General features: G+C 53.7%; 9 protein-coding genes across 9 annotated transcripts; 3 read left to right on the forward strand and 6 right to left on the reverse strand.

Annotated features, from left to right (window-relative positions):
• Nucleotides 1-77: 77 nt before the first annotated feature.
• ColSpa_09344 (uncharacterized protein) lies at nucleotides 78-1053 on the reverse strand (the record flags this gene model as incomplete). Its single annotated transcript, XM_049275556.1, has 2 exons — nucleotides 78-874; nucleotides 1014-1053. 2 exons carry the CDS (start codon nucleotides 1051-1053, stop codon nucleotides 78-80), a joined length of 837 nt encoding a protein of 278 aa, XP_049131513.1.
• Nucleotides 1054-5205: 4152 nt separating this feature from the next.
• On the reverse strand, nucleotides 5206-6523 carry ColSpa_09345 (protein N-terminal amidase; the record flags this gene model as incomplete). Its single annotated transcript, XM_049275557.1, has 4 exons — nucleotides 5206-5246; nucleotides 5267-5784; nucleotides 5845-6238; nucleotides 6388-6523. 4 exons carry the CDS (start codon nucleotides 6521-6523, stop codon nucleotides 5206-5208), a joined length of 1089 nt encoding a protein of 362 aa, XP_049131514.1.
• A 2095-nt stretch (nucleotides 6524-8618) lies between these two features.
• ColSpa_09346 (uncharacterized protein) lies at nucleotides 8619-9520 on the reverse strand (the record flags this gene model as incomplete). The annotated part of the gene is made up of 2 exons (XM_049275558.1): nucleotides 8619-8842; nucleotides 8899-9520. The coding sequence occupies 2 exons, from the start codon at nucleotides 9518-9520 to the stop codon at nucleotides 8619-8621; spliced, it is 846 nt and encodes a 281-aa protein (XP_049131515.1).
• Nucleotides 9521-12285: 2765 nt separating this feature from the next.
• Nucleotides 12286-14058, forward strand: ColSpa_09347 (uncharacterized protein; the record flags this gene model as incomplete). Its single annotated transcript, XM_049275559.1, has 3 exons — nucleotides 12286-12571; nucleotides 12651-12863; nucleotides 12947-14058. 3 exons carry the CDS (start codon nucleotides 12286-12288, stop codon nucleotides 14056-14058), a joined length of 1611 nt encoding a protein of 536 aa, XP_049131516.1.
• A 236-nt stretch (nucleotides 14059-14294) lies between these two features.
• Nucleotides 14295-14744, reverse strand: ColSpa_09348 (uncharacterized protein; the record flags this gene model as incomplete). Its single annotated transcript, XM_049275560.1, has 1 exon — nucleotides 14295-14744. One exon carries the CDS (start codon nucleotides 14742-14744, stop codon nucleotides 14295-14297), a length of 450 nt encoding a protein of 149 aa, XP_049131517.1.
• A 177-nt stretch (nucleotides 14745-14921) lies between these two features.
• On the reverse strand, nucleotides 14922-15596 carry ColSpa_09349 (derlin-2; the record flags this gene model as incomplete). Its single annotated transcript, XM_049275561.1, has 3 exons — nucleotides 14922-15035; nucleotides 15218-15494; nucleotides 15550-15596. The coding sequence occupies 3 exons, from the start codon at nucleotides 15594-15596 to the stop codon at nucleotides 14922-14924; spliced, it is 438 nt and encodes a 145-aa protein (XP_049131518.1).
• A 648-nt stretch (nucleotides 15597-16244) lies between these two features.
• ColSpa_09350 (imidazoleglycerol-phosphate dehydratase) lies at nucleotides 16245-16995 on the forward strand (the record flags this gene model as incomplete). The annotated part of the gene is made up of 2 exons (XM_049275562.1): nucleotides 16245-16485; nucleotides 16520-16995. 2 exons carry the CDS (start codon nucleotides 16245-16247, stop codon nucleotides 16993-16995), a joined length of 717 nt encoding a protein of 238 aa, XP_049131519.1.
• Nucleotides 16996-17231: 236 nt separating this feature from the next.
• ColSpa_09351 (uncharacterized protein) lies at nucleotides 17232-19376 on the reverse strand (the record flags this gene model as incomplete). Its single annotated transcript, XM_049275563.1, has 1 exon — nucleotides 17232-19376. The coding sequence occupies one exon, from the start codon at nucleotides 19374-19376 to the stop codon at nucleotides 17232-17234; it is 2145 nt and encodes a 714-aa protein (XP_049131520.1).
• A 680-nt stretch (nucleotides 19377-20056) lies between these two features.
• On the forward strand, nucleotides 20057-25212 carry ColSpa_09352 (eIF-2-alpha kinase GCN2; the record flags this gene model as incomplete). The annotated part of the gene is made up of 6 exons (XM_049275564.1): nucleotides 20057-20236; nucleotides 20341-22494; nucleotides 22629-22856; nucleotides 22965-23964; nucleotides 24015-24436; nucleotides 24490-25212. The coding sequence occupies 6 exons, from the start codon at nucleotides 20057-20059 to the stop codon at nucleotides 25210-25212; spliced, it is 4707 nt and encodes a 1568-aa protein (XP_049131521.1).
• Nucleotides 25213-26445: the final 1233 nt, after the last annotated feature.

Raw genomic sequence — 26445 nt, forward strand, 5'->3', positions numbered from 1 at the left:
ACTCCCGCTAAGCAACAAAATGCACAAGTTGTGATGAATCTTTCTTCATGGAGCCAGAGAGCCACGCGCATCGGAGCTTACACTGCAAAACCTCTCCTCAGATCCTCTTCCGTTAAGCCGTGGTACGCTGCTGGGTTATGCTCCGCGTATCTTGGGTATCCTGGATGCTGTAGGACAGGAGGGCTAGGGTGCCTCTGCCTTGCTTCCCAATCAGGCTCAACTTCCCTCAGCTCATAGGACTCCGACCTTTCTTTCCCTTTCGAATCGTTCCAGCTGCCCTGGGGATCATCACCTCCGAGCGCGATCCCAATTTCCTGTGGTGGCCCCCGAGGAACCGAGTCGTTCACCGGCCACTGCATGCTCGGCGCCTCATTGCCACTGACCGGGCTGTTGTACTGGGACGAGTACGGCGAGAAGTATCTTGGGAAAGCTTTCTCTCCCTGGGGACTCAGGGGAGATTCGTCCCAACCTCGCGTAGGTCCTTGGGTGCTTGGGGTGTCATCCCAGCTTCGTAAAGGCTTCTGGCTGAGCGGAGTACCGCTGATGCCGGTGGTGTTGAGGGGCGTAGGCCAGCCAGAGCGGCCGCCGCTCTGCTGCCTCATCTCGAGCTTCTTCAAGAATGCTCTGCGCCGTCTCTTTCCGTTCCAGACTATGCAGAAACCCGCTAGGGCAAGTATAAGAAGGATGCCTCCAATGGCGATGCCGACCTTGCCGCCCAAGCTAATAGGGCCGTTGTTGTAGTTCGACACATATGTGTTGGTCGGCGTTGGTTCGGTGACGTTGACCCGAGTCTTGGAGAACGGAGAGCCTTCCACAGAGATCGTGGCGCCAGGCTCCGGCTTCTGTTGGCAGCCGGCATCCAAGATGGTAAGGACTGGGAGCTTGTCAGCAAGGGGCAAGGAGTCTGTTCATTACTGAACGTACAGTTGGTCAAGTAATGGTTGTCTCCTGCGCGTAAACACGCAGCGCAATTTCCAACCTGGTTATGATTCCACTGTGAACAATATTCATACTCGGTGCTGTTTGATGCCAGGGCACCATACTCCACCGCATTTTTTAAAGGCTCGCAAGCAGTTCTATTCGACAGTTAATATGTGGAATTAACAACATAATTAGACGCCGACAAACCTTGTAAGACACGGGCTGGAGGTAACATCGGGGTTCTCTGGGAAACCAAACAAGCAGTACGAAACGGCATATCGCAGATTATCTGGGAATGTCAGGACATTTCCTACACGACCTGGCACCTTTAGAGTGCAACATACACAAGAGCCATTGAGTGTCCGTTTGAGTTGTCGTTGAATAGTCGCTCGTCAACTCGCAAGACACGCATTGCTGGTACACGGGACCAGCGCCGCTGGAATAATCATTTTCGTTGCAAACAACATCAGTCTTCGTCGTCGCATCCAGCACGTTGCCGCAGAGTGTCTCGCAAGGCGAACCCTTAGCCACGTGGATAGCCGACACCTGGCCAAGGCCAAGGCCGAGTACAAGAGCGACTGTCGCGGAACGCATTCTGGAAACAAAAGGCGAGAGCGTGTTTCAATATTGCAATTCGTCGGCACGACCGGGAATCGTCGACCGTGTTGGGTACTGGAGCTGCGAGACAGTCTGCTTGAGGATCAGTCGCTGAGGGCGAATCGACTGTCTTACATGCCTGCGGGGACGACGACTCTGGCAGGGCTTTTTGAGGGCTTATGTACGATGATGGTGCCGCCGAGAGTGTATCTACGATGGCGCTCGCGATGTGACGAGACGTAATAGCAGCAATCGCGAACTATGCGAAACGGCGCCTCATATGTGTTTCGGTGTTTGCAGGAGAGAAGGTGGAGGCAATGTGATTGTGACGAGAGGTGGCAGGTCAGCGCGAGGGACCCGTTCGTTCTGTTGGAGCACAGCGGCATCTGCATCTCGTTGGTCAAAGCCTGTTGGTGTAGAGTGTGATTGGGGTCTGAACCAAAAGACAAACTGCGTTTTTGGGTGGCACAGCAATGGCGGGAGGGCACCACCGGACATTGTACAGGACCTGCCTTTCCTTAGAGGGAAACAAGTCCCTGGCCTACTTGTTCGTCGCCCGCGGCCCGCCCGCACGAGGGTGATGGAAGGCGAGCTTGATTGCGCTGGATGGGCATGTGTATCTCTCTCACCTACTTACACCGCTGGCCCCGGCCGGGGAGAGTGGGGACTCGGGGGCGGATCTCGCGTCGTTGCTGGTCCTCCTAGCGCCGTGGTGGAAAGTGGTGTGCAGACAAGCTGCCGATGCCCAGCCACTCACAATACAGTCGTCACACAATGTAACCCTGCTAAGCTGCACGAATCCCTGCTCTATCTCACACTTCAGCAACTACTTCGGGTACGGGATTGCCCATCCAGCCGCTCATTGGATGTCGCATCAGCTTGTCTACTGCCAGGTGAGGCCTGTTGGACGGCCTAGCGCCCTGAAGGCACACACTTCTTGGTTGTCCCGGTCTGTTTGTGCTGACCTGGCCGAGGGCTTGGAAGACGTGCCTGGTGGACAGGGCTGCCAACTAAAGTATAGGTCAATCGAACAGACCCACGATACCCTCATGCATTTCAAGGCCTCCTGGATTATGGGATTGCTTGTAAGCCGACCGTCTATCGTCCCATAAACCAGGACGTTCCACTGCCATGGACCTTGATCTCCTCTTAAGGGCTGTTTGACTAGAAGCATACTCAACCGCCCGGAAGCGCCGGCTGTCTTGTACATGCTTTTCTCACTGCAAATCACATTTATCAAGTGTCTTGCAGAAGCGCGGAAGATCAGAGTGGGTTTGGATGTTGGTATTGCCGCATCGTCCGCAGGTCCCTTGGATACTGTGCGTTTTATGTGGATCCATAATAATAACATTATACCTATTCATTCGCATCAACATTGATGAACTAGTGGTCAGTATGGAAGCTCGGCTGACCAAGGAGAGCATCTAAGCATGGAAGTGGACGAGAGTACTTGGGTTGATGTGGTTTCAAAGACGGCTTGAAAGTCTGGAATTCCTAGACATGAAAGCAAGATGAATGAGGGAAACTGCAATAACAGACACTCAACCCCTAAACTCAAAGTGCCGAAGACACGGGTCGGCCTAAACGTGTACCGACCAACTCCCAGCCAATTTTCAGACCTAAGCCATTCATTCATTACCTTTCCTGGTATATTCGTGTTCGTCCCGATGGTGGTAGAAAACTCATCGATCAGACCTGACTCCCCGCTCAAGATGGTTCCGAAGCAAAAACAAATAAAAGTTCATGATGCCATGAGGTTGTGAAATCTACGCAGCCGCGCTCTGAGCACCACCAGAAACTCCCACTATGTTTCTATCCACGCACCTCAACTCCGCTATGCCATCATCTTTGTCTGAATGAAAAGTCCCGAATGCTGCATTTTCTAGGTCTCGAATGATTACCATCGCTGTTGGCGTCTTGGGTTCAAAGAACGGCGTGGACGGCGAGCGACTGGTCGTCGAAACGGTCTCCACCGTCTCGGACAACGAAGTCGCGTCGCTCGTCTGGGTGCTATTAATGGCGGAGAACCGCGGGTTTTGTGAGATGCTGCCCTCCAACGAGCCGAAGATGTCATTGCTATTAGCTCCAGCAGCGGGTGATGAAAGAGACCTTCTGAACACCGAGTCAGATGGCTCACGATGATTGTGTGCCGTGCCATTCTCCGCGCTTCGAACGCCACTTGTTGAGTGCCGTCCGTGGACTGGACAGCTAGGGTGAAGAATTGCCTCAATCTTCTCGAATCCCACTGGCGCAGAGCCAGGGGGTATGGAGGAAGGACCAGGTATGACTGAGCTTCGTTTTCTGTCCGCAGAGCCGGTAACTTCGGCTGACATTCCTCTGGCGGTTTTGGGCCTCTCACTCGGCGACATCTTGGGCGGTGGTAGCTTTGGTCCAGGTTGTCGGCCTCGGCTGGCTGTGCGAGAGGCTGGACGATTCAAGGCTGGTCCGTCATAGACAGGAGTTATTGCGCGAATGTGCTTGTCCTTCGATGCGGTTCTTCCTCCTTTGGAGACGGATTCACTCCTTGCGCGGTAACCCCTGCGAGACGTAGACCACGTCTGGTGAAGCTTGGGACCGTCCATCACTGCGGTGGAGGCTGGACGAGCTGGCTCATCAGGAAGAATGCTAGGGCTGGCAGCAATCATAATCGAAGAGAATCTTCTGGCAGGGCGAGTTTTGCTGCTGTTGCGAGGTTCTGGGACACATATTTGGACAGATTGAGCCTCTTCGGAAGCTTTCGCGGCGTTTCGTTCTCTGTTGACTGACTCGGCTCGTTTTGAAATGGACTCGAGATGCTGGGAGATGGCTGCAGCCTGTTCACGATGAGCAAGTGCTGAATCAGATCGATCGCGCATTCTGGACCGGCTAGCATGCCGAGACTTGGGTGATGACGGCCGGGCGGGAGCCACTTCTTGGCTTAAAGCTGTGTTGCTGGGTTCGTTCTTGGATGGCACATAATCGTCACCACGTGATCTGCTGGGGCTCCTGGATTTTGGTGCTTGAGAATCTTTGTGCCGAGAAGACTCTTGTTTCTTGTGCCTTTTCGGTTCGACATCATCCTTCTTGGCGGTTACAGCCGTAATGGCAGTACGGGTAGTGTTGGAACTATGAGAGCGCGCCACCAGATCATGCTGCGACCAGAATGAAAGGTTCTGGTAAGTTTGCGAAGGCGCGTGCTTCATCACTGGTGACTCGGGAGCTGGGGTCCATCCGTGAGGTTCCATGGGCGTTTTCAGAAGAGTGTCGGAAGGACGCCAGAAGTAGCGTGGCGAGACAGGAGACTCGCTGCCGGCGGAAGTGAGAGGGCTGATAGACCCTTGCGCAATGACAACCTGGCCTTCATATATCATCCTTTCCGGAAACCTGGGATATCCGCTTAAAGGATGAGCGCTGTCAGGGTAAGGCGTGCTGTCTGCGGGCGCCCTGCCGTTGGATGTGACAGAATGGTTAGACAATACCGACCGGACAGAGTGTGTGGACTGAGTGCTCTGAGGTACTGGACTAAAAGACTGCCAAATTTGAGACGATGGGGATTGCGGGATAATGAGCTTGGGTCTCATTGACAATGGTGTAGGGCTTGGCGCTGTAGGAGTAGGGAGGTTTGGGCTATCCAGACTCCAGGAGTCCTGTAGAGGAGGGATCTGGATCTGAGGTGACGGCCTGACACGCCTCAACGCCACGGAGTCTCTAAGTGAACCCGCAGAAGAAGGTGGCTCCCCTGGCGTATTCTTTGTATCAGTTGGTGTACGCGCCGTGTTGTTTTGCTGTGACCTATCCGGCTGGGATGACTGAGAGCCTCCTGACCCGGTGGGTGTGCTAGACGCTGGAGATGTGTTCATCTTCTGCAGTTCGCCGTGCAGAACAGATGGATGGTTGGGTTCTGGGCGGTGAACAAGTTTCGCATAGGGCGGGTTGTTGGTGTCGACGACCAACAGATCCTTTTGTCCCCGACCGAGTAAACCGTAGATCTTGACTTCACCGTCTTGAATTCCAATCACAGCACTCGTGCCAGCATATACAGCGTCGTCCTCGATTCCGGTTCTGTTGCAGAATATAACAATGACCTCGTCGCCGTTTTCTGACCGGATGAGAGGTTCTAAGCGGGTGACCCAGTAGGTCAATGTGTCCATATCGGGTTCGTTGGGCATGCGGCTAAACATGCGACCGTCCTCACGAGTCAACCATGCCATTGACAATATCACTACGTTCGACTCGCATTCAAGTACGTGGAAGGCGAATTCAAACTCATGCCAAGGGGCTTCAAACCTGTACGGACTGGCGGGATGTCAGTAGCCAGCCGATTATGATACTCAGGAGCGAACTCACTTCAAATCCATGCCTGAATTTGCCATAATTAGTACAAACACGTTGGCCTTGATTTTCATGGATAACTCACAGATACCCATCGAAGCGTTTCCCAGTCCAGGAATAAAGCCATCGAAGAAACCCTGACCCTCCAGAGCCCATGTTTCATCCGTGTAGTAAAGAAATGTTTTCCTGTAGTTGGCTATCGTCTCACCATCTCCGTTGACCACAATGGCTGAGTTGTAGTACTCTGGACTGGTAGGCCAGTTGTCGGAGACATCGACCTTTTCCGGATAACCAACAACGACATTGCAGTTATACTTCAGAGCCGTAGTTCGAGCCCAAAGAGAAGTAATACCGGAGCCGGAATGCTCGAGAAAGGGCGAGATGTGCTGCAATGACTTGAAATTGTATCCTGCAAACAGTCAGGCTCCGTCGGAATCCCAAAGGTGGATATAGTTGTCAGCGCGCAACGGCTCTTTGGAGCGGGGAATGTCGCAGCTTGGATTTGCCATATTTGGGTGCGCTGACATTCGTGAAAAGTCGTATTCGATGTAAACTTACCTGAGAAAGCCAGCTCAGGCAGTACGAGAAGATCAAGGTCGTCAGGGTTCGCTTTACTCAAGACGGAGTCGGCGCGGTTGAGGTTATTGTCGACATCGCCCACCTGGGGAGCAAATTGCAGACAGCCAATCCTCATTTTCAGACAGCGTTGACGGTGAGCGCAGCGAAACAACAACCAGGTCGAATCTTCCACTGTCTGAATCCCCTCGACCGACCGTACGTTTCGCCGCGGGCAGTAGATATGACACGAAGGACAATGACGACGACATCCAAGACAGATGAGAGAAACAAATGAGTAAGGAAAGATGACAGAAGAATATGGGGTCAAGGAGAAGGACCAAAGTTAGCGCAACCCAATCTGGGAAATCTTGTGCGCTCACAACGGTATATGGGGATTGGAGAGGGCGGAGGAGGGGGAACTCGGGACTTTGCGAGAAACCACGGGGTAACACTCCAAAGCTCGGCCAACGCGAGCCGACCTATTGCAACTCTTCGTTGTTGGTGATGGCAGGTGACCAACAGGAAGACGACATTTGCCGCTCGCTGAACACAGGGGTTTGTAGTTGGCGCAACTGCAGCCATTTGAGTGTTGGATCCAATGGTTGTCCTCCACAGCTCAGGGCACAGACCAGCCTCCCATTTCGTCTGGCTGCTCACGCTCCCCGATGAGCCCTCCACTGGCCTCTGCCTTCTCTACAATGTGCCTGTCCATGCGTGGCATGCTCCCGAGATGGAGTTATCGCACGCGCTCCCTATTACCCGCCGTTACCATGGCGTTGACAGGACAGGCTGAGTGACGGTCTGTGATGTGTTGTCGTATTATGTAGGTTGAGGTTCCTCCAGTTCCGGGACCAGTCGCACCCACACTGCGCCTTTCAAACCTACACGTTGCCAGGAGTCTCCCGCGCCTCGTCGTCACCAAGGACAAGAATGTTATAACTGAGAATAACCCAAACAAGGCATGACACACGTGGAGTTCTGTCTGGCGACTCTTCCCGTTTGCACGGCTGCTGTTATGTCGATCAAGAACTACAGAACATCCCCTCATGCACAACAGGACTGCAATTCTTTTGGTTATTCTATGACATTTCCATGCAATGCCGCCTCTAGGCAAATCTTTGATCAGAGCCAAACTTCATAGTACAGTGCCACTAGACATGAGCGCAATCACAGCTGCAGTGTGATCACGAGCATAAGTGCATCCTGCCACTTCAAACCAATCAATCACGTCTGCAGAGTTGCATTCAACCCCTAATCCACTAATGGCACTGGCGTCATACAGGCCTTATCGAGACAATCGGGATGCGTTGATCCTTCGAGATGATTCGTGGCCCACAAACTCGGACAACATACCGTCGTAATTTGGTCAGGGGGTTTACCAGCTTCCTGGTTATAGCGGAGAAAGACTGCGCTGCCCGTCCCATCTGCCAAAGTCGTCAGCATAGGGCACAGTCTCTCACCAGGTGCTCTCGCTCTCCCGAAGACCTGGCGCCTAAACGGCGCGTAACCCGTCTCTCCTGCCAACCATTTACTAAAAGCTGGCTACAAATGGCCGCGGGACCCCCGTCACCGCCATACTCGCCTTGCAATCGTCTGGACAATCCTGTAGGTTCTGCATCTCGATCCTCATTTCACTGGTCTGTTGTTTGACGAAACACGCAGGAATTCACCGCTTAAAATTGTCTCATGTTTCCAAAGTCCTATGAAGAATGAATTCCTGGCACATATTCGTCAATGAGCTCTTGACTTATAAGTTTCATGCATCATGTTCCAGGCAAACCCATCCATTGTATCTAGGGTTTGCTGGCCAAGATAGTGTCATTGCCTCGCAGATCGACCTTTGTCAATGCGCAACTCTCCCTAATAAAACTTGAGCTTTTGATTAAACAGATCCTTAGAGACCCCAAACCACCATCATATTGACATAACAACGTCAACTAGCAAAGTCTAAGTATTTATCAGAATAAAAAGTCTGCCGTACATGTCCCAGGATGTCTAAAAGATGCTGTCCCTTGTCCGATTCCCCTGATGCTATTACTTTGCATTTGGAATCATCAAGCCTCCTTCGTGTTATTGCTTCTCACATCTTCAACGCGTACGTTGGGTTAGGTCCATTGTCACCAAGCAGAACGCGGGTATTGACTTCGGTGAACCCAAAGTACGCACGCCTGTCCTTGTTTTTACTGCCGCGAATGTCAGTTTAGACCTATCTAAGAGACGGTGGGGTTTCCTTACTTGATCAAGGTCATGACAGCCATGCCTGTGGTCTCGTTCTGGCCCCAAGAAGCTGACCAGCCACCGTGTTTGCACTCTTGATGTGCGAAGCTCTTGCCCAGTGCCCGAAGTCCTTCGAACAATGGAATGTTTATATGACAGGCTTCGATTGTTGAGTTGCCACTCTGGATCCCAAACACCATAACGAGTCTATCGGTGTAAGGTCCAGAGTTGAACTCATCTTGGTGATGTGGTCAGCAATGTCATCGCCTTCAGCAGAAAAGCGCCTCAACTCACATTTGGTGACGTCCACAAGCTTCCACTCTGAAGCATAGGCAATCCCCCAATCCTTTTTCCTCGCTTCCTCTAGCTTCTTCCCTTCCTCCCTCTCCTTTTCTTGTTTCTTCTTCTTCGCCTCTTCCAGCCGCTTCCTTTGGTCCTCGGCCTCCCCCTGCTCTTTCTGCTTCACCTCTCGCTTGGCGGGCATGGGATAGATGAAGGCCTTGGAGGTTTGAGGAGTGGCTTCGGTGCCAGCCCACAGATCCGCATCCTTGAAGGCGAAGAAGGATAGAAGGTTCCTCTGCTCGTTGATTACAGTCAAGGTGATAAACTGGCGCTCATCCCAGCCACCATTGATGGTGTACTCTGGGGCATCGGGGCATTTGAGAACGGAGAAGTCAGTTTGGTATGCAGGGAGTCCACCAGTGGCATCGACGGCGAAGTTGCAATACTTGGGGGCTTTGGTCGGGTCTTCAGAAATGAGAAAGCTGTAGCTGCATTGGCCCTGATCCTTAGGGCATACACGTCGGAAGGCCATCACGGACCAGTTCTCAGGGTTGTGGGGTTGAGGTGGCTCGGCTGGAGACGCAAGCGCCTGGATGACTAGAGTGACAAGAACGGTGACCAACTTGAAAGTCATCTTGAACCTGATACTATGCTGGCGAGATATGATAGTAGTGGCGTGGTGTCCGTAAAGGTCCTGGCCCAGACGGCCGTCATCATCTATTAAATAACTATGTTCATTTTTGTTTCGGTCCCAGGAATACTTTCTTAAAGACACCTTAACGACAAGAAGACAGTTGGAGCGTGTTGTGACTGTGTCCTAGGAGCAATGAACAGTTTGACGTTAAGCTTGACGATGTTTTCTGTACGACACAAACTACCCCTGCCTAGACCGAGCCAGCACGATGTTGAAGGCAATAGGGACACAAAGTCTGTGAAGTGACCGAAGCAGCACCGCCCGCGCCTGGCTAATCAGAGCTCATCTGGGACATTCTCTTGGAGCTAAGGAGATCTCCCTCATCATGACGGAAATGAAACCGAGAGCGAGAATGGCATTTGTACACCGGAGCAGGCCTTGGATATGATTCGTACAACCATCATCTAGGCCTAAATCAGCTGTGCGTCATGTACAAGAGGAGTAGGGAGCTGCCAAGTGTGTTACAGCCATTTCCATGTCAAAGAACATGGTAGCAACTGTGCTGACTGGAGAGACCCTGAACAGGACAACAACTGGATTTACCTTTCAAGTTACTGGAATACTTTCTGGGGATTCGAAAACGGAGATGATCCAAGGATGAAAATGAACAATCCATAGCAAGTGGCATCTTTTTGCAAGACGCCAACAACTAACGCGTAGCTGAAATTCAAGAACCAGATCCTGTTGTAGGCCCCGTGTGATCATGGATTCATACGTTCTGAGACCAAAGCTGATATTTGGTACTCATGCAAGGACCCGATGAGAGGAACACCAAAGGGAGGCAATTGGTGGTAAACGTTACCTGAAGTTGGCCGCGGTACCACATTTGGTTCCCGTCCTGTGATAATGGCCGAAAGAATTAGGGAGAACATGAGTGTAAGAGGAACATACCTATGAGAAAACCAATGAGCGTCAAGCCACAGCAGTACTCAGGAAAGCGATTGCGGTAAACTAGTAGATTCTTCTTGATGCTAAGAAAGAACACAGCTATTTTATACTGCAAAAGGGCAAACTTGAGGAGGAAAAGGATGTTCCTTTTATAAACCATTATTCAACAACATGAACCCACAGTGATGATTCTGCATGAAGAGGGCACTGTCGGATGAAAGAGCAATACTACTCCAAAATGCAACGAGATAAAAGCATAAAGGTCTAGTGTCCAACGTGAGTTCGGTGGTTCTTGTCATCGTAGAGATGGAGTGTTCGCGCAAACACACGGGAAGCCACCCCTCTCATCTGCTAGAGCTTCAAGGTGGTTGGTGCATGCAGCCACTATCACACTCGCTTCTATTCATGGAAATCTGCCCTGCAGGTGACAGCCATACAGGGAGGGGCCCGAAGCAAATGAGGGCTGTCCTGGTGTAGCAGCCATGATCCGCCGTCTGGGCGGGCAGTCGGGAAAGTCGTATCGACTATCGAGTGCCAACGCGGCAGCGGTAGCACCTCGGAATGAAGCATCCTCCTGTCGTTGGCTGATAGACGCGTTTAAAGCCTGTTGGGTTCGCGTAGCCCGAGGTTCTCATGAAAGGCCCGCGGGAAGACTGTCTGCATCATGCCGGTCAAGTTTGAGAAGATGGATCCTTCGTGCTGTGTTGACTGAAGGAAGAGACAAGGTAGCTAAGGCTATCGGGGCCCATTAGTCGCCCCCCTCGCGGAAGACTGTCTGCCCAGACATGAGCGCGGAGGAAACGGAAGAATTCCTAGTGTCCTTCCGAGATCTTTGGTCGCGTGGCAATCTCGGCCATGGCTCGAATGGCCTGATTTTCCCGCCGCCAGACGGCCTTGAACTACTACGGTAAGACAAGCTGCCAGAGTGTGGGCCCTCTGGACGGGAAGGCGGCCGCTAAATGGCTGGTCGAGTCGTTTTCACTTGTAATGTCGACGAGGGGGAGTGTGGATGAACACTAGGAATGAAGGCCGCATGGCTGGCCGGCGCCTGCCAGGCCACTCAATCCTGTCCTCTCCGTTTCAACTTCCCGTGTCCTTCTGCTGTCCTGACCATTGAGCTCACTTCGTTTCCTCAGACCCCGGCACGACGTACATTTGTTTGGCGCGGGTTTCCCGTTTCCCGTCCCCTCATTCGTCGTGCCCGAGCCTGGGCGCGATTAGAATCGTCCAGGGTTGGCACTACGCGTCGTCTTATTGGACTCGCCACGTACCCGCTCCCAATCTTGGCTTTCTTCCCCACTGCTATTCTCAGCTCTTGAGAATCCCACTCACACACCCCGCCTGGCGATCTGGAGAAACATGACATGCACGTATGAAGCCTTTACCGTCTTTGGACTCTGGCAGGTGTACTTCTTGGTTCTCTCACCGGCTGGAGCCAGCACGACTATACCACACACTCAAAAATAGACCACCCAGCTAACGTTCGCAATGCTGGCAGGTACCGAGCCGCCTGCCTGTCTTGCATGCGGATCGGCCGTGCCGCAGTGCTACCTCTTTCTACCGGACATTATATCTGCAATGAGTCCCGCAGAAGCAAGCCGGAACTTTACAAAGATGATCTTTTGATTATATTCCTTGACAGTTGTGCTGTCCCAGTCCTCCCAAGGATAGACACTCATCTATTGATTTTCCAAGTATCCAGTCAAGGGTGGTGTGATATACCATGCTGCTAAGATACCCGGGCTTCATCTAATCCCATCATCCTCCCTTCTTCTCCCATCTCCTCCAAAGCCCAGCCCGGCATGAGGCACTTTGACATGGCCGCTCCGTCCCTGTGGCATCTCCTTCTCGTGTTCTCGCTTGTCACAGTCGCCTCTTCGCTCGAGGTTACACCCGACTCGGACTGTGAAGCATTGTGTTTGAGCGGAATAAACGGCACAGCAGTCGATACGACGACATTAGGGACGAACTCGTCAGACATTGTTTGCGAAAACGACCAGTACCATTCGACAGGCAAAGGCATCAAATTCAAGAACTGCATCAATTGCTTGCAGAAGAGCCAGGCAACTAAGGGCCCTGAGAACGACGCCGCATGGTTACTCTGTAAGAACAGTCCGATTGAACGGATTTCGTGTAAGACGGGTGGCTAATCCGAGATTCACAGACAACATCCGGTACGCAGTAGATGTCTGCATATTTGACTTCCCTGAGACCGTTTCCAACATCAACTCTCCCTGCATCATCAACAGCGCTTGCCGACCCCTCAAGAACGCCCTGACGACTGGACTTACAACGCCAGACGCTAACACGGCATACGACTATTGCACGGCGGACGGAGACAAGTTCTCGAGCTCAAATTGGTGGTCCTGTGTCCGGTGTTTGCAGTCAAGCGACAGTCAGAGCTACCTCTCCAACTGTAAGTGTTACACGAACTCTTTACTCCCATGGGATTGCTCGCTGACATCCCATGCCCCATAGTCTTGATTGCTCTCAAAGCCGGCTGCCAGCAGAAGCCTGTCGACGGGAACCTCCTTGGTTTGACCGGCCAGCTCTTCTCCACTGAGGCCGTCAACATTACCGAGCCGAGGGCTAATACGACTATGCCAGGAGACGGCGGGGCTTCCTCGACTACGATGACGCTCGGCACCATTGTGGGCATCGCCGTCGGCGGCGGCCTCGTCTTCGTCGGAGCCATCTGCCTCTTCGTCATCTACTGCCGCAAGCAGCGCAAGCAGAGGACCGAGGACGAGGCGAGCTTCGCTCCCCAACCGCCCAGGAGCCACGCCAGCTCCATCACCGCTGTCAACAAGAGTCCGTACATGCCCATCACAGACCACAAGAAGTCGCCGTCCATCAACTCTTACAACTACGAGCTGCAAGAGAAACAGAACTTCAACAGCAATGCCGACTACTATGACAGGCTGGAGCAAGAGATCCAGACCGGGCGGGACATGGCGCACTACAACTTCGACCCCCACTCCGGCTTTCACGGGCCCGGCAGCGCTCTCCCGACACACCCGGCTTATATACCGCGAGCCATGAGCCGCCAGTCGAACCGCACCAACACGCCCACGCCGCCGAACCCGCGGAAGACGAACACGCCGGACTCGTACGCGCTGCAGACCTACCTGACAGCCACCGAGGAACCAGGCATGAGCGGCATGAGGCCGCCGCCGCGAGCCGTGTCGCGAACACCGTCGCCTGCGAGGTCACAAGGATCACCCGGCGACAGCACGGCGCAGCCGAGGCTTGTGAACATCCCGCCGCCGCCTCCGGGAGGGCCTCCGACTCGGAAACAGTCCCGGAGGATACCGTCCCTCTCTCTCCCCTCGGTGCCACGGATTCGCGTGCCGAAGCAGTACTCCCCACCGCAGATCGTCGTGGAGGGCGCGACACCGGTGGCGGATCGTGGCGAGACCAAGGAAATGCAAATCTCAGAACCACTTACTTATCACGGAGAGCGATTCCACGATAGGCCATTACCCGGCCGCGCGATCATCTCTCAAGTGGCAGTGGTGAGGGACGTCGACCCTCGGGAATATGAGGGTGACATGCCCATTCGAAGTGGCAAGAGCACACTTTATGGATAGACTCTGCCGTGGTATTCGGCGTTAACGAGTCCGTTAATCTAACAACGGACTTGGTGGGAAAGTCAATTTCTGGCGTTCGAGGCGGCGGGCTGGCAGGCTTTCTGTGTTTCGTAGCGTATAGGTCTCATGAGTTTTAAAACCAAGCTGAACCAGTCTCTTGGAGTGAATAAAGTCTTATTCGTAATGCAATGGTATCTTTTTGAAATGGTATCTATCGTACAGCTTTGTCTCAGCCCTTAGCCCAGACGTCTTCCAGGTCCTCTCGTCCTCCACGAGTCGGGAAGAACTCCGCCGCCTTGAGAAATGCCAGTGCTGCTGCCGGCAGCCTGGGCCGAAGCACCTCCGCCACCGCGAACAGCAGTGCCGTAGCCACGCTGATTGAAGCGGGGGGTCTGAACAAGACGCGAGAGGAAGCCAGGCGTGGGGATCAAATTGCGACCGCCGCTGAACTCCGGCCACACCCTGGACAAAAAGTCATACAGGTGAGCGGCGATAAAACCCATGAGCTGGATCATGAAGGTATAGTACCCCCCAGGGAACAGCAGCGACACGAGCATCATGCAGAACGGGGTGAGCTGGGCGGGGATGGTGACGAAGTAGAAGTTGGCCTTCATGCCTCGCTGGTCCTGGGTGACGGTACGGCACAAGGCGAGAATCAAAGCCGGGAGGAAGGCTCCTCCGCCCATGAGGTAGGTGCAGAGCGCCTGTGTGCGATATTAGCGCATGCTTCCCCTGGGCCGAAGCTGGACAGTTTCATGATGATTGTGGCAACGACATGAAGAACAAGGAAAACCAAAAACCCGGAGGTTTAGGCGGTAAAATGTAGGGAGCTGTAAAAACCACTCGAGCAACATTGTATAAGGTTACACGAGCCATCCATTAAGACATCCCACCACGCCCACGCCACAAGCCAAGTCCTGTAAAGCGAAATGGACTGGTCGCGCCGTGAGGGTAATCTTCCTCATTTCCAGGAACCGCTATAGCTGTGGGTATCCACTATGCGGGCAGATAATATGAGGTGCAGAAGATGTGTGTAGCAGGCAGAGACGATGCTCTTTGCGGGGTACATATATAGAGGAACTTTCCAGAAGACGCTTTTGTGCATCGTGGTATTGGGCGTACTGCCGAGGGAGGGCAGCGATGATGTAGCAAAACTTACCGTGATGACAGTGCACACAAACATGAGATACCATATGACATCCTCGCGTCTGGCGAACCTGGGGTTGCCGACCTCGAGGGCAGTGAGGTACGTGTACAGGAAGTACGTGTCAAAGAGCAAGCCGAGCTGGGGGCCGGTGATCAGGAAGTTGGTCCCGAATCGCCATATCTGAGGCGGGAATTGGAAAAGGAAGTCCGGCAGGAAGATGAACCAGTAGGCCTTCACGATGCCCAAAAGGACGGACAAGGACGTGACGAAAGCGGCTGTCGCAAATGTTCTAGATGAGAGTCAGTACATGCATCCGATGAAGGTGAGATGTGAGATGAGCTTACCTTGCAACAGGCGGCGCCTGCCAGTAGACATCCAGGAATTCCGACATCTTGTCAAAGCAAAGTCCCGAAAGAGAGGCTTTTCCAATGTAGTGGAAGCTGGTGGTAAGTAGAGAAATGTAGTGGTGATGCAGATGGGAGCTTGCAATTGGCAGGCCGCCCTTATTTTATCTGCAAGCGAGGCGGGAGAGGACCAATGAGACACCAGGCTGCAGCGCTGATGTGTTGGTGTTGGTCATGTTTCTGACCCGTGTCCTCTGTGGGAGGAACTTTTTAATAAGCAGGAAGGAAAGAGAAGCTTCCTGCCTCGCGTTTTTCAATGCATTTTTTCTGCCGTTGGGGCTCGGTGCCTTCACCCCCCGAGTGGGCCTAAGCGGTGTAACCGGTATCGTGGTGGGGGACGTCGTCCCCGTCCCTCGCTGGCGGTGCGCTGTAGTCGCTTCAATCGCTGACAGTCGCCAGGTCTGAATTGGCCAATGCCCCACGTCGCCTCCCCGCCACTTCCCAGCGCGGAATGACACTGAAGCTGCAGCTCCGACGGACGGCGCCCATCGATAAGTGACTAAGAGGAGGGGAAAAAAGGTGCCAAAATATTCTTGGTAAAGTCGATCTTGCTTTGCGATATCTTCAATATTTTTCCCATATCCCCCCAAACTCCTCTATATCCGACTGCACGACGTCCCGCAAACGCATCCGCCATGTCTACGACCTCTCACCCTCCCAGATGGGCCGCCCTCGCGCGCGACACCAACGAGACCAAGATCCAGCTGGCCATCAACCTCGATGGCGGGGCATTCCCACCCGACACCGACTCGAGGCTCACCGCGGCCGTCACCGAGCACGCCTCGCAGGCGAGCAAGTCTCAGACCATCAGCGTTAACACGGGCATCGGCTTCCTCGACCACATGCTCCATGCCCTCTCCAAGCACGCCGGCTGGAGTCTGGCCCTCGCCTGCAAGGGCGACCTGCACAGTTCGTCACCCTCGTCCCGGTCAACAACACCGCGAGGTTCCCTCCGCTAACATTGACCGATCAGTCGACGACCACCACACTGCTGAGGACGTCTGCATCGCCCTCGGCTACGCTTTCGCCAACGCCCTCGGCAGCGCGACCGGCCTTGCCCGCTTCGGCTACGCCTACGCCCCTCTCGACGAGGCCCTCTCCCGCGCCGTCGTCGACCTGTCGAACCGTCCCTACAGCGTCATCGACCTCGGCCTCCGCCGCGAGAAGATTGGCGACCTGAGCTGCGAGATGATCCCCCACTGCCTGCAGAGCTTCGCCCAAGGCGCCAGAGTCACCCTGCACGTCGACTGCCTGAGGGGCGAGAACGACCACCACCGTGCCGAGAGTGCCTTCAAGGCCCTGGCCGTGGCCGTCAAGATGGCGACGAGTCGCGTTGCCGGCAAGGAAGGAGAAGTGCCCAGCACTAAGGGAACCTTGAGCGCATAGACTGCTCAAGGGCATTACAAAAACAGTAAAAAGCAACAAAAAGGGACTACGTCGGGAACGAGGTTCTTGGAATTATTTGAATATTCCGAGTTGATATGATACCCCCCCAAACACCATGCTACCCAGTGTGCCCAAGACTACTAGTACAATGACCGAATCCTGTTCCTACAACCAAACTCCCCCCAAAAAAAAAAAGGGCGAGGAACGTGACCGCCCGCAATGCATGTAATTATCCGTCACCGCTGAGGTCGCATGTTCTCCTTGTTGTTGTTGCTCTGGCCTGACCCTGCGCGCCTCTTGTCGGCCTTCCTCTGTTCTATTCGTGCGATTGCTGCAGCCCGCCTTTCAGGAGGCAGGGTGCTCCTTGACATATTCGCCGCCATCATGGTGCTAGCATCGATGTCCGGGCCGCCAAGTCGAGCGAACCGGTCCTGCAATAAGTCGATGGGAGGGTTGTTCTCTTTGCTGGTGAATCTGTGCCGCGGTGCCGGTGTAGTTCCCGAGGGGATCTCGCTCGAAGTCACGATCCGTTCGTTTAGATCGGGACCTAGGTATTCTCTGTTGCGAGGTGATCTTGGGATGAACGGCCGCCACTTAGGCTTGTCCAAGTTGACGCGGCTTGAGAAGATTTCGGATTGGGGACGCCTTGGGGGCTCCTTTACAGGCTCGTCCTCTCCCGAACTAAGAGACTCGGCGTCTGCGTCTTGCTGATACTTGTCCCGAAGATTTTGGGACTTTGTCTCATTGAGCTTCTTGCCGAGCGATTCCACGAGGTCGAGGCTTCGTCGGCCGGTATCAGCCGAGGACTTCCGTGTCTTGCTTATCGTAGCGAGGCGGTCGTTGTCCTGAGTACGATGTTCCCTCGTAACAGGCTCGCGGTCTGCCGTAGAGGTGGCTGCAGCTCTAGATTTGGGCGCCTCAGCTGAACCCGCCCTGAGCGTCTTGATCTCTCTCTTCAGGTCGTTGATCTTCTCGGTTGCTTTCTCTAGGATGCGCCGGGTATCTTCTTGCGTGGCTTCCGCATCCGTCCGGTAGGTCTCAAAGTCAGATTTGAGCTTGCGCAGCTCTTCATCCTTCTGTCGGGCTGCCTCCTTCAGTTCTTCCACTAGTTTGCTCGACGAGGCCGCCTCCTTGTTCTGCAGGGGCTGTTGTTCGGCAAGTCGCTTGTTCTCCTCGGCGAGTTTGTTCGCTCGCTGCTCGGCAAAGAGAAGGTCGGACTTCAACCGCTCAACTTCCTCTCGCAGCTGACCGTTCTCTTTGACTTGTGCCCTCGCCTTTCTCAACTCGCGTTGCGTTTCAAGCAACGTCTTGTGGGTTCGTGGAGAGGCGGCCTGCCTTCGGCGTCTACTTCGCGCATCTCCTTCGTCATCGTCTCCGTCGCGGTTATCCAGTAATGCTGCCAGCTCCTTCACTTGTGTTCTATACTCGACAGCGACCGCGGTCTGCTTAGCCAAGTCCTTCATCAACTGAGGGTTGTCCCTTTCCTCGCCACTGGTGCGATTCGAAGCGATTTGCGCTGCCATTTCGGAAATCTTCTTCTCCATCTGCGCGGCTTTCTCTTGCTCCTCCTTGAGCTTTGCGTTCAGGTCAATGGCTTCGGCATCCTTCATTTTGGCGTATGATTTCGCTAGTTGCTTGTACTTGAGCAGTTTCTCCATCTCGGTTTTAGCGTCCCGGTGATACTGTTCGAATTCCGACTTCCAATACTTGCCCGATCGCGAATGAGGCTCATTAAGGTCAATCGTAACGTCTTGCGTGCACTGGTCATCGTCGGCTTCTTCCCATTCGTCCTCCGCATCGTCCCCCCTCGTTGCGTTGGCGCGTGTCTGGCTCCTCTCGCGCGAGCTCGCAGTGCCCTTGTTGCGTCGAGAGTTCTCCATCGCCTCCGTCAACTTGGTGCGCTTGCTTGCAGAGTCGCTGCTTGAGTCGGCGAAGCTGTCGGGGAATTTTCCTGGTCGTTCGTCGGTATCTCTTCCCTTGCCCTTCTTGTTGTCGACTCTCTTGTTATCCAACACGTCGTGCCCGAACGAAACGCGCTTCCGCCGAGAAGTTCCGGTCCCAGGAGTGAGGAGGATTCCCTGTGGTCTTAATGGCGTTCGGGATTCAGCGTCGGAATCGTCTGCGTCTTTGCGATGCGCCATGTTCGCGGTGTTGTCGTCGTCTGGTCGCGCGGGTGTTCCAAAGATGGCACTTTTCAGCGCGCGGGCAGCAAAGATGGGTGCGGGTGTGTCTGGTTGTTCAATCTGCGTCGTGTCGTCTGTCACAAGGTTAGAAAAGTCGTGAAAGGCAACTAGAACGTTGCGCGGGATCTCCTTACCTGCGTTTGCTCTGTTTCCACCAGACGCGCCCTCCAACCCTCGTCTAAGAACCCAGCCCAGCATCCTAACTTTGTGGGCTCCTAATTTCTGGGGAAAAGAGGATGGTTGTGCCAACGAATGGATAATTACGCGCGGATTCGAACTGTCTGAGGTAGCGCGGAGTTCGTTTGGCGAGATCGCATCACATGCGCTCCTGTCCTGGCGGGTCGCAGGTATTAATTAGTTTGCAGTTTTGATGATCCGACCGCCGCGAACAGATGTGGTTCTCACCTTGTTTACTTGTTACCGTATGTGGACGGCGCGTCCCTGGTTCGTTGGCTAGACCCACACAGTCTGAGTGCACCGTCCTAAGACAGTGCTCCTTGTCCAGCGCCCCTCTAGTTTCCAGGTTCTTCAGAGCCCTGGGGGCCTTGGCCCACTGAAAAAAGCACTAGGACGACAGGCGTCATCAGTGAGGGGCACCCGCCTATCGTCCGAAAACCCCCCACTTCCAGGTTGACGACCGTGGGCGCAGAGGTATACTGTGACAGCGCATTAGGCCGCCAGACGTCGATGCTGGCTGTGGCGCTTTAGTCGGCTAGACTTGGTTTCGCCTTTTTCTTTCCTTCTTAGCCTGTCATCCATACAACTCACCCTATATTTGATAACGAACATTGCCCATTTAACCACTATGGCTTTTCTGTAACGGAATGTCACGGCTCGCGCTGTGGTGATTCGTCAAGCCCTTTCTCGTCGTTTACGATATGGCGTGGAAATCATCCGGGGTGTGGAAAAAGCCCATCGACCTACCGCAGACAAACAGAGATGACTCAAGCTTCCCGGGACTCAAACCAAAGGGTCCTGAGGCTGCCACCAAAATTGAATATGAGGAGCTTCAACAAAACGAGCTCATCGCCCTTGAAGCTATTTATGGGGAAGATTTCGTGAGGCATGCAGAGACACCGGGGGCTTGGAAGGTAAAGAGGACCTCGTCGCTATTACTGGAGGCTCTCATTGACAAGAAGAAGCGATGCTAACACTCAACCAGAAATCAGACCCTTCATTCGATGTTCGCATCAGGGCGTCTTCTGATGACGACTTTGCCGTCACCCTGGGCGTAGTAATGACTGCTACGTATCCCAAGAGCCCGCCATTGTTGACTCTGAAGAAGACCGGCGACCTTCGTGAGGTTACCCTGTTCAAGCTGCAGAAGTTCATCGAGACTCAACCCAAAATCTTTGCGACTGAAGAGCAGGAGATGGTGGATCGAATCGTAGAAGGAATCAGAGACATTCTTGAAGACGCAGCTCAGGCTAAGGCGAAGGGTCTTGAGCTGCCTTCGCTCGAAGAAGAGAGAGCGGCTCATGAGGCCTCATTGGCCAAGCTAGCCCAGGAGCAGAAGGCAGAAGAGGAACGCAAGAGAGAGGAAGAGAACAAGGAGGAAGAAAGAGTTCTTGGTGGCCTGTTGCAGGTTGAGTTGAAACGCCAGAAGGATAAGGCGAAGGAGACACGCAAGAAAAATCGACCCAACGGGCTACCGTCTCTCGCCCCAATGGACGGCTCCAACGGCCCTGAAAGTGGTCGCATAATATTCGATCGGCCCTGTCACACGACTGACAAAACTGGAAACATCATTTCTTTCCAGGCTGTTTTCGGAAAGTCTGAAGTCGCCAAAGGCCCTGTTTCAACCGTCTTCTCCGTTTGGCCCGTCGTCGGCAGTGGGCAGGACTGTCCCAACTTGGCGCTCAAGGAGGCCATTCTCCGCACAACTGCAAAGGAGGATGCCTCTGTCTTCAAGAAGCAGGTCCAGTCTCTCGAAAGCCAACTCGAGGCACTCAAGCAAGTGCGTCACCGCAATCTGCTCGAGGTCTTGGACTTCAGGGTGGAACGCGAGAAGAGTAATGCCGCAAAAGTATTGGCCACTCTTTGGACCGTCAACGTCCTCACGCCCAGCGCTGAAAAGGGATCACTTGCTGAACTTCTTGACCTGGCTGGTCAATTGGATACTAGTAAGGTGCGCGCTTGGACGCGAGATCTACTTGATGCTCTCAATTTCTTGCACAACAAGTCTATGGTCCACCAAGACATCCACGCAGGAAACGTCTTGCTTTTCCGGGAACAAACCGGAGAGGTTGTGCCAAAGCTCGCAGACGCAGGCTACCAAAGAGAATTGCATAACATCTCATCCAAAGGCCATGTGCCGTTAGGACTGAGCTCTGCAAAGTCTGCTTACTGGCTGCCGCCAGAGACTGCCGCGCTGTCGAAGCCGCATTACACGCAAAAGACAGACATGTGGGAGTTTGGTATCGTCTTTCTGCAGATGATATTCGGGCTTGACGTGCCTCAGAAGTATCATTCGCCTTCCTCTGTGTCTGATTCGATGTCTCTGTCGAGACCGCTGCAAGAGTTGGTCACAAGATTTTTCAAGGCAGACCCCAAGAAACGGCCTCGTGCTTTCGAGCTGGGATCCAGCGAATTCCTTGCCACAGATGCGCCCGTAATAGTGGAGGACAGTCCTGCAATCACGTCAAACTATCATTCCCTCAACGCACTATCGCCAATACCCCCACGGTTGAGACGCGAGTCGACGAATAGAACTCTTGCATCGTCAAGATACCGGGAAGACTTTGACGAGGAGGGTCGTTTAGGTAAAGGTGGATTTGGCGAGGTGGTAAAAGCCCGGAAGAAGCTGGATGGGCAGATATATGCCATTAAAAAGATCAGCCAAAGGTCGCAAGCGAGCTTGACTGAGATCCTGAAAGAGGTTCGTCTGCTATCTCAGCTCAGCCATCCAGCTGTGGTTCGGTACTACAACACCTGGGTCGAGGAGGTTCCGGACCAGTCGGACACAGAGGGCGATACATCCACAGAAGACTTGAACACAGAAGACTCCCGAGACACGGTATCTCAAGGTGCCGCTATCCACTTTGCCACAAGCACAGGTGGCCTGGACTTTATGTCGTCAAGTGGCTACCCGCAGGTTGAGTTTGGCTACGATGATTCGGACGCTGAAGAAGATTCTGATGAGGAAGAAGAGGATGATGACGAAGAAGACTCGGAGGACGAGAGCGACTCCGATTCCGACGACAGCAGCCAGGCGGTCGGACGCGCACCAAGGAGCAAAGAGATCCTGAGGAGAAATCATTCCCACAGATCTTCCAGGACTGTGTTGTACATCTCCATGGAATATTGTGAGAAACGAGTAAGCTACTTTGCCGTCAATGGAGACTTGATACTGGAAGTTTGCGGCTTGACTGACGATTGCAGACACTGCGCGATTTAATTACCAGAAAGCTTTATCAAAACACGCCGGAAATATGGCGCCTTTTTCGGCAGATACTCGAGGGTCTTGCCCATATCCACGGTCTCAGCATCGTTCATCGAGATCTCAAACCCGAAAACATCTTCATTGCTCATAGTAGCGATGGGACGGACAACGTCAAAATTGGCGATTTTGGACTGGCGACCAGCGGCCAGTTTGCCGTAGACAAGGCGCTGCCCAATACTATGGAGTCCGACGACATTACCAGAAGTATTGGAACCACTTCTTATGCCGCACCGGAGGTACGATCCGGGTCTAGCGGGATGTACAGTTCCAAAGTTGATGTGAGTCTTCCGCGCTGAATTTAATGCCCACTCTTTTGCGTTTCTGTTATGCTGATATCGCTCAAGATGTATTCTTTGGGTATAATCTTCTTTGAGATGTGTTATCCTCCGATGCTCGGCATGCAAAGAGCCGAGGTTCTTGAGAAGCTTCGGCGACCCAGTCCCATACTTCCTTCGGACTTCAAGCCTGCCGACAGAATACAGACAGAGATTGTCCTATCTCTAGTAACGCACAACCCGAAAGAACGACCTTCCAGCGCGGAGCTGCTACAGAGCGGAAAGCTTCCTGTCCAAATGGAGAGCGAGACCATCCGACGTACACTGGCAGGCCTCGCAGACCCTAGCTCACCGTACTATAAGAAAATGCTGTCAACATTGTTCTCCCGGCCACTGGAACAAGCCAAAGATTACGCATGGGATATGCACGAAACGAGCCCCAGCCAGGCAGACTTGTTGAACCAGAGCATCGTCAAAGAAACTCTGATATCCATATTCCGCCGACACGGAGCTCTGGAATGCCAACGCACCTGTCTCTACCCGCGTTCCGCTCACTATGCCGAGAACGTTGTGAGACTTCTGGACTCGAATGGAACGGTGCTACAGCTTCCCTTCGATCTAACGATGGGCCACGCAAGGATGCTTGCCAAAGCTAGTGGGACACCAGGCGTCCAGCGAACATTCACGTTCGGCAACATCTTCCGCGATAAAGGGGACACCGGACAGCCGTATATGCTTGGGGAGGTTGATTTTGACATTGTCACGACCAACACTCTCGATCTGGCCTTGAAGGAAGCAGAGGTGCTGAAGGTGCTTGACGAAATCATCGCGACCTTCCCCTCGCTGTCCTCTAGCCAGATGTGTTTCCACCTTGGACATTCCGACTTGCTGCAGCTCATATTCGATTACTGCCGCGTCGAGCACGGCTCGCGAAGAGCCGTGGCAGACGTTCTCAGCAAACTTAATATCCACCACTGGACATGGCAGAAGATCAGGGCGCAGCTGCGGTCTCCCTTGGTTGGCTTGTCAGCGACCAGTGTGGATGAACTGCAGCGATTCGACTTCCGAGGTACGCAGCGAGCAGTTGATCATCCTGACGTAGAGGCTAACAAGTTCCAGATACCCCGTCGAAGGCTTTCTCGAAGCTCAAGACCCTTTTTGAAGGCACAGACTTGTACCAGAGGGCTTCTTCGACCCTGGCACATCTGAAAGAGGTCTCGGAATATGCCAAGCGTCTCGGTGTCGCAAGCAAGATTTATGTCACTCCCCTTAACAGTCTCAAGGAAAGCTTTTACACCGGAGGAATCCTGTTCTCCTGCCTTTACGACAAGAAGGTCAAGGATGTTTTCGCCGCAGGTGGTCGATACGACAGCCTAATCAGAGAAAACCGCCCCAAGATTGGCAGTCATTACGAAGAGCGCCACGCCGTAGGGTTCAACTTATCGTGGGAGAAGCTATCCAGGACCCCAAAAAGCAGTGGCAAGGCGTTCCTGAAGAAATCGGAAGAGGAAAGTCATAATATATTTCAAAACGTTAAGAGAGTAAGTTTTTAGCCGCTCCTCGATCTGACCATATTGCTTACTTTCTCGCCAAGTGCGACGCTTTGGTGGCCAGCTTCGATGCCGCCGTCCTGCGGTCTACGGGAATAGAGATCCTGCAGACGCTCTGGTCGCACAATATCAGTGCCGAGCTTGCGAAAGACGCACGCTCGCCCGAAGATTTGCTGTCCCGGAATCGCGATGAGGGTTACTCGTGGATCATCATCATCAAACAGGACGCGATTCTCAAGGTCAAAACAATGGACAAGAAGGACATCCCCGACGTCGACATACCCATGGCGCAGCTGCTCTCATGGCTGCGAGCCGAGATCCGGGAGCGCGACTCCAAGTCTTTGGTCAAGTTGAGGAACAACGCCCAACAGTCCGAGACGGGCGCCGCAGTGGAAGCGCACCAGGAGCAAGATGTGCGCGTGCTGACAGCGCAGACGAGGAGTAAGAAGTTCAATCGGAGGACGGTGGTGGAGCAGGCGCAGGTGAGCGCTGCCAGCCTGGTTCACTCGTTCCTCGACGGCCCCATTCTGGCCGTCGAGACAACGGACCAGGTGATGGACCTCATCAGAGATACGTGCTTGTCGGACGGGGAGAGTTGGCGCAAGGTGGAACATAGCGTGACGACGGCGGAGAAGAAGTATGTGCGGGAGATCCACGACATGTTGCTGAATTGGAAATGGGCCTGGGAGAGGAAGAATGCCAGCCGGCACTCGTTCCTGTACAACTTCAGGACGGGAAACTGTATTTACTATGACCTAGGGGCGTAGTAGAAGTCGAGCTATGGGGATGTGGGCTGACGACCGAAGGGGAGATATCCGCAACGAAGTCGAAACCACTCTGATGATGCAAGAAACATTAAGCACGTCTTCCTCGGACCATCAAATCGTACCGGTGGCATCGTGAGCTTGGGAGAAAAATCCTTGTCTTTTCATAGTCAGGGGGTCGGTGCCAATGTACGACAAGCTTCGAGGGTTGTTCGAATCGCATGGCTGAGCCGGGACGATCGGACAAAGCATTGGGTTCATCTGGGGTTGAGTTTCCCCTGGAGGAGACGGAGGGAAGCGGCTGCGCGCGACGCTTTGTTGGGCCCTCCTGGCTCGTATCATGCATTGGCCAGACTCGCGGTCAGGTACCGAAACAGAACGCAGACCGGATCAGCCACCCGTCCAGCAATTGGATCGAAGGCGGTCAAATCCCGATCTGTAAGGAAGACTTGCTTGCTGGTCGACAGAGACTGTATCTCGATCCCAGTTGTTTCCCCCTCCACTCCAGGAGGCCAGGGTAGGTAGGTAGGTACCTTTGCGGGCATTCGAGGTCATCTGCAGAGACAGGTCTGATGCGATGGTGCAAGTGTCACCCGCAATTACCTCCCAAGGTACATTTCTTACGTGACGCAACTCAACTGCAACGGGGCAGTATAATCGAAAGGGGCTGAAAGGCACAGACAACAAAGAGAAACTTGGCGTGTTTGCGTACCTGGCAGTGGGAGCGAGTGCCTGGCGAGTCCGGAACAGTCGAAAAAAGTCTAGCCTATTGCAGACCTACAGAGTTGCTGAATTCCATAGCCTTCGAGTTGAAGATTGCGAGCGTTTTGAAGGGGGTTCAGGTAAGCACGCACACCAGAATGACATAGCAGCGCTGGCCGAGAGTCGGGTGGCGTCTGGCTGACTGTGCCCGATCCTGGACGGAGACAGCGACAGACAGAGTGAACCAAATGGCAGAGAGCCAAGGACGGGGGACAGCAGGGACAGGCGCCGCCCTGAGCCGGCCACGGATCCGAGACACTCTGCGTGACCTCTCGAGTCTCTCCTTGGGCTGCCTGGGTACCCGGTCTAGGACTCTAGGTGGTCTAGGTGCCCCAGTCTGGTGCCTCGACTCGGCCCATGGCACGCAACCTTGATAAATCGCGACAGACTCCTCGGCGACATCGCAGTCCCCTTTCCCTACTTTACACTACTGTCTCGCCCCTATTTGCCCGGATCTACTTTTTGTTCCCTCTT

Source organism: Colletotrichum spaethianum (genome assembly GCF_022836535.1).
Source record: "Colletotrichum spaethianum MAFF 239500 DNA, contig28, whole genome shotgun sequence".
In the NCBI taxonomy this organism is placed as follows: domain Eukaryota; kingdom Fungi; phylum Ascomycota; class Sordariomycetes; order Glomerellales; family Glomerellaceae; genus Colletotrichum; species Colletotrichum spaethianum.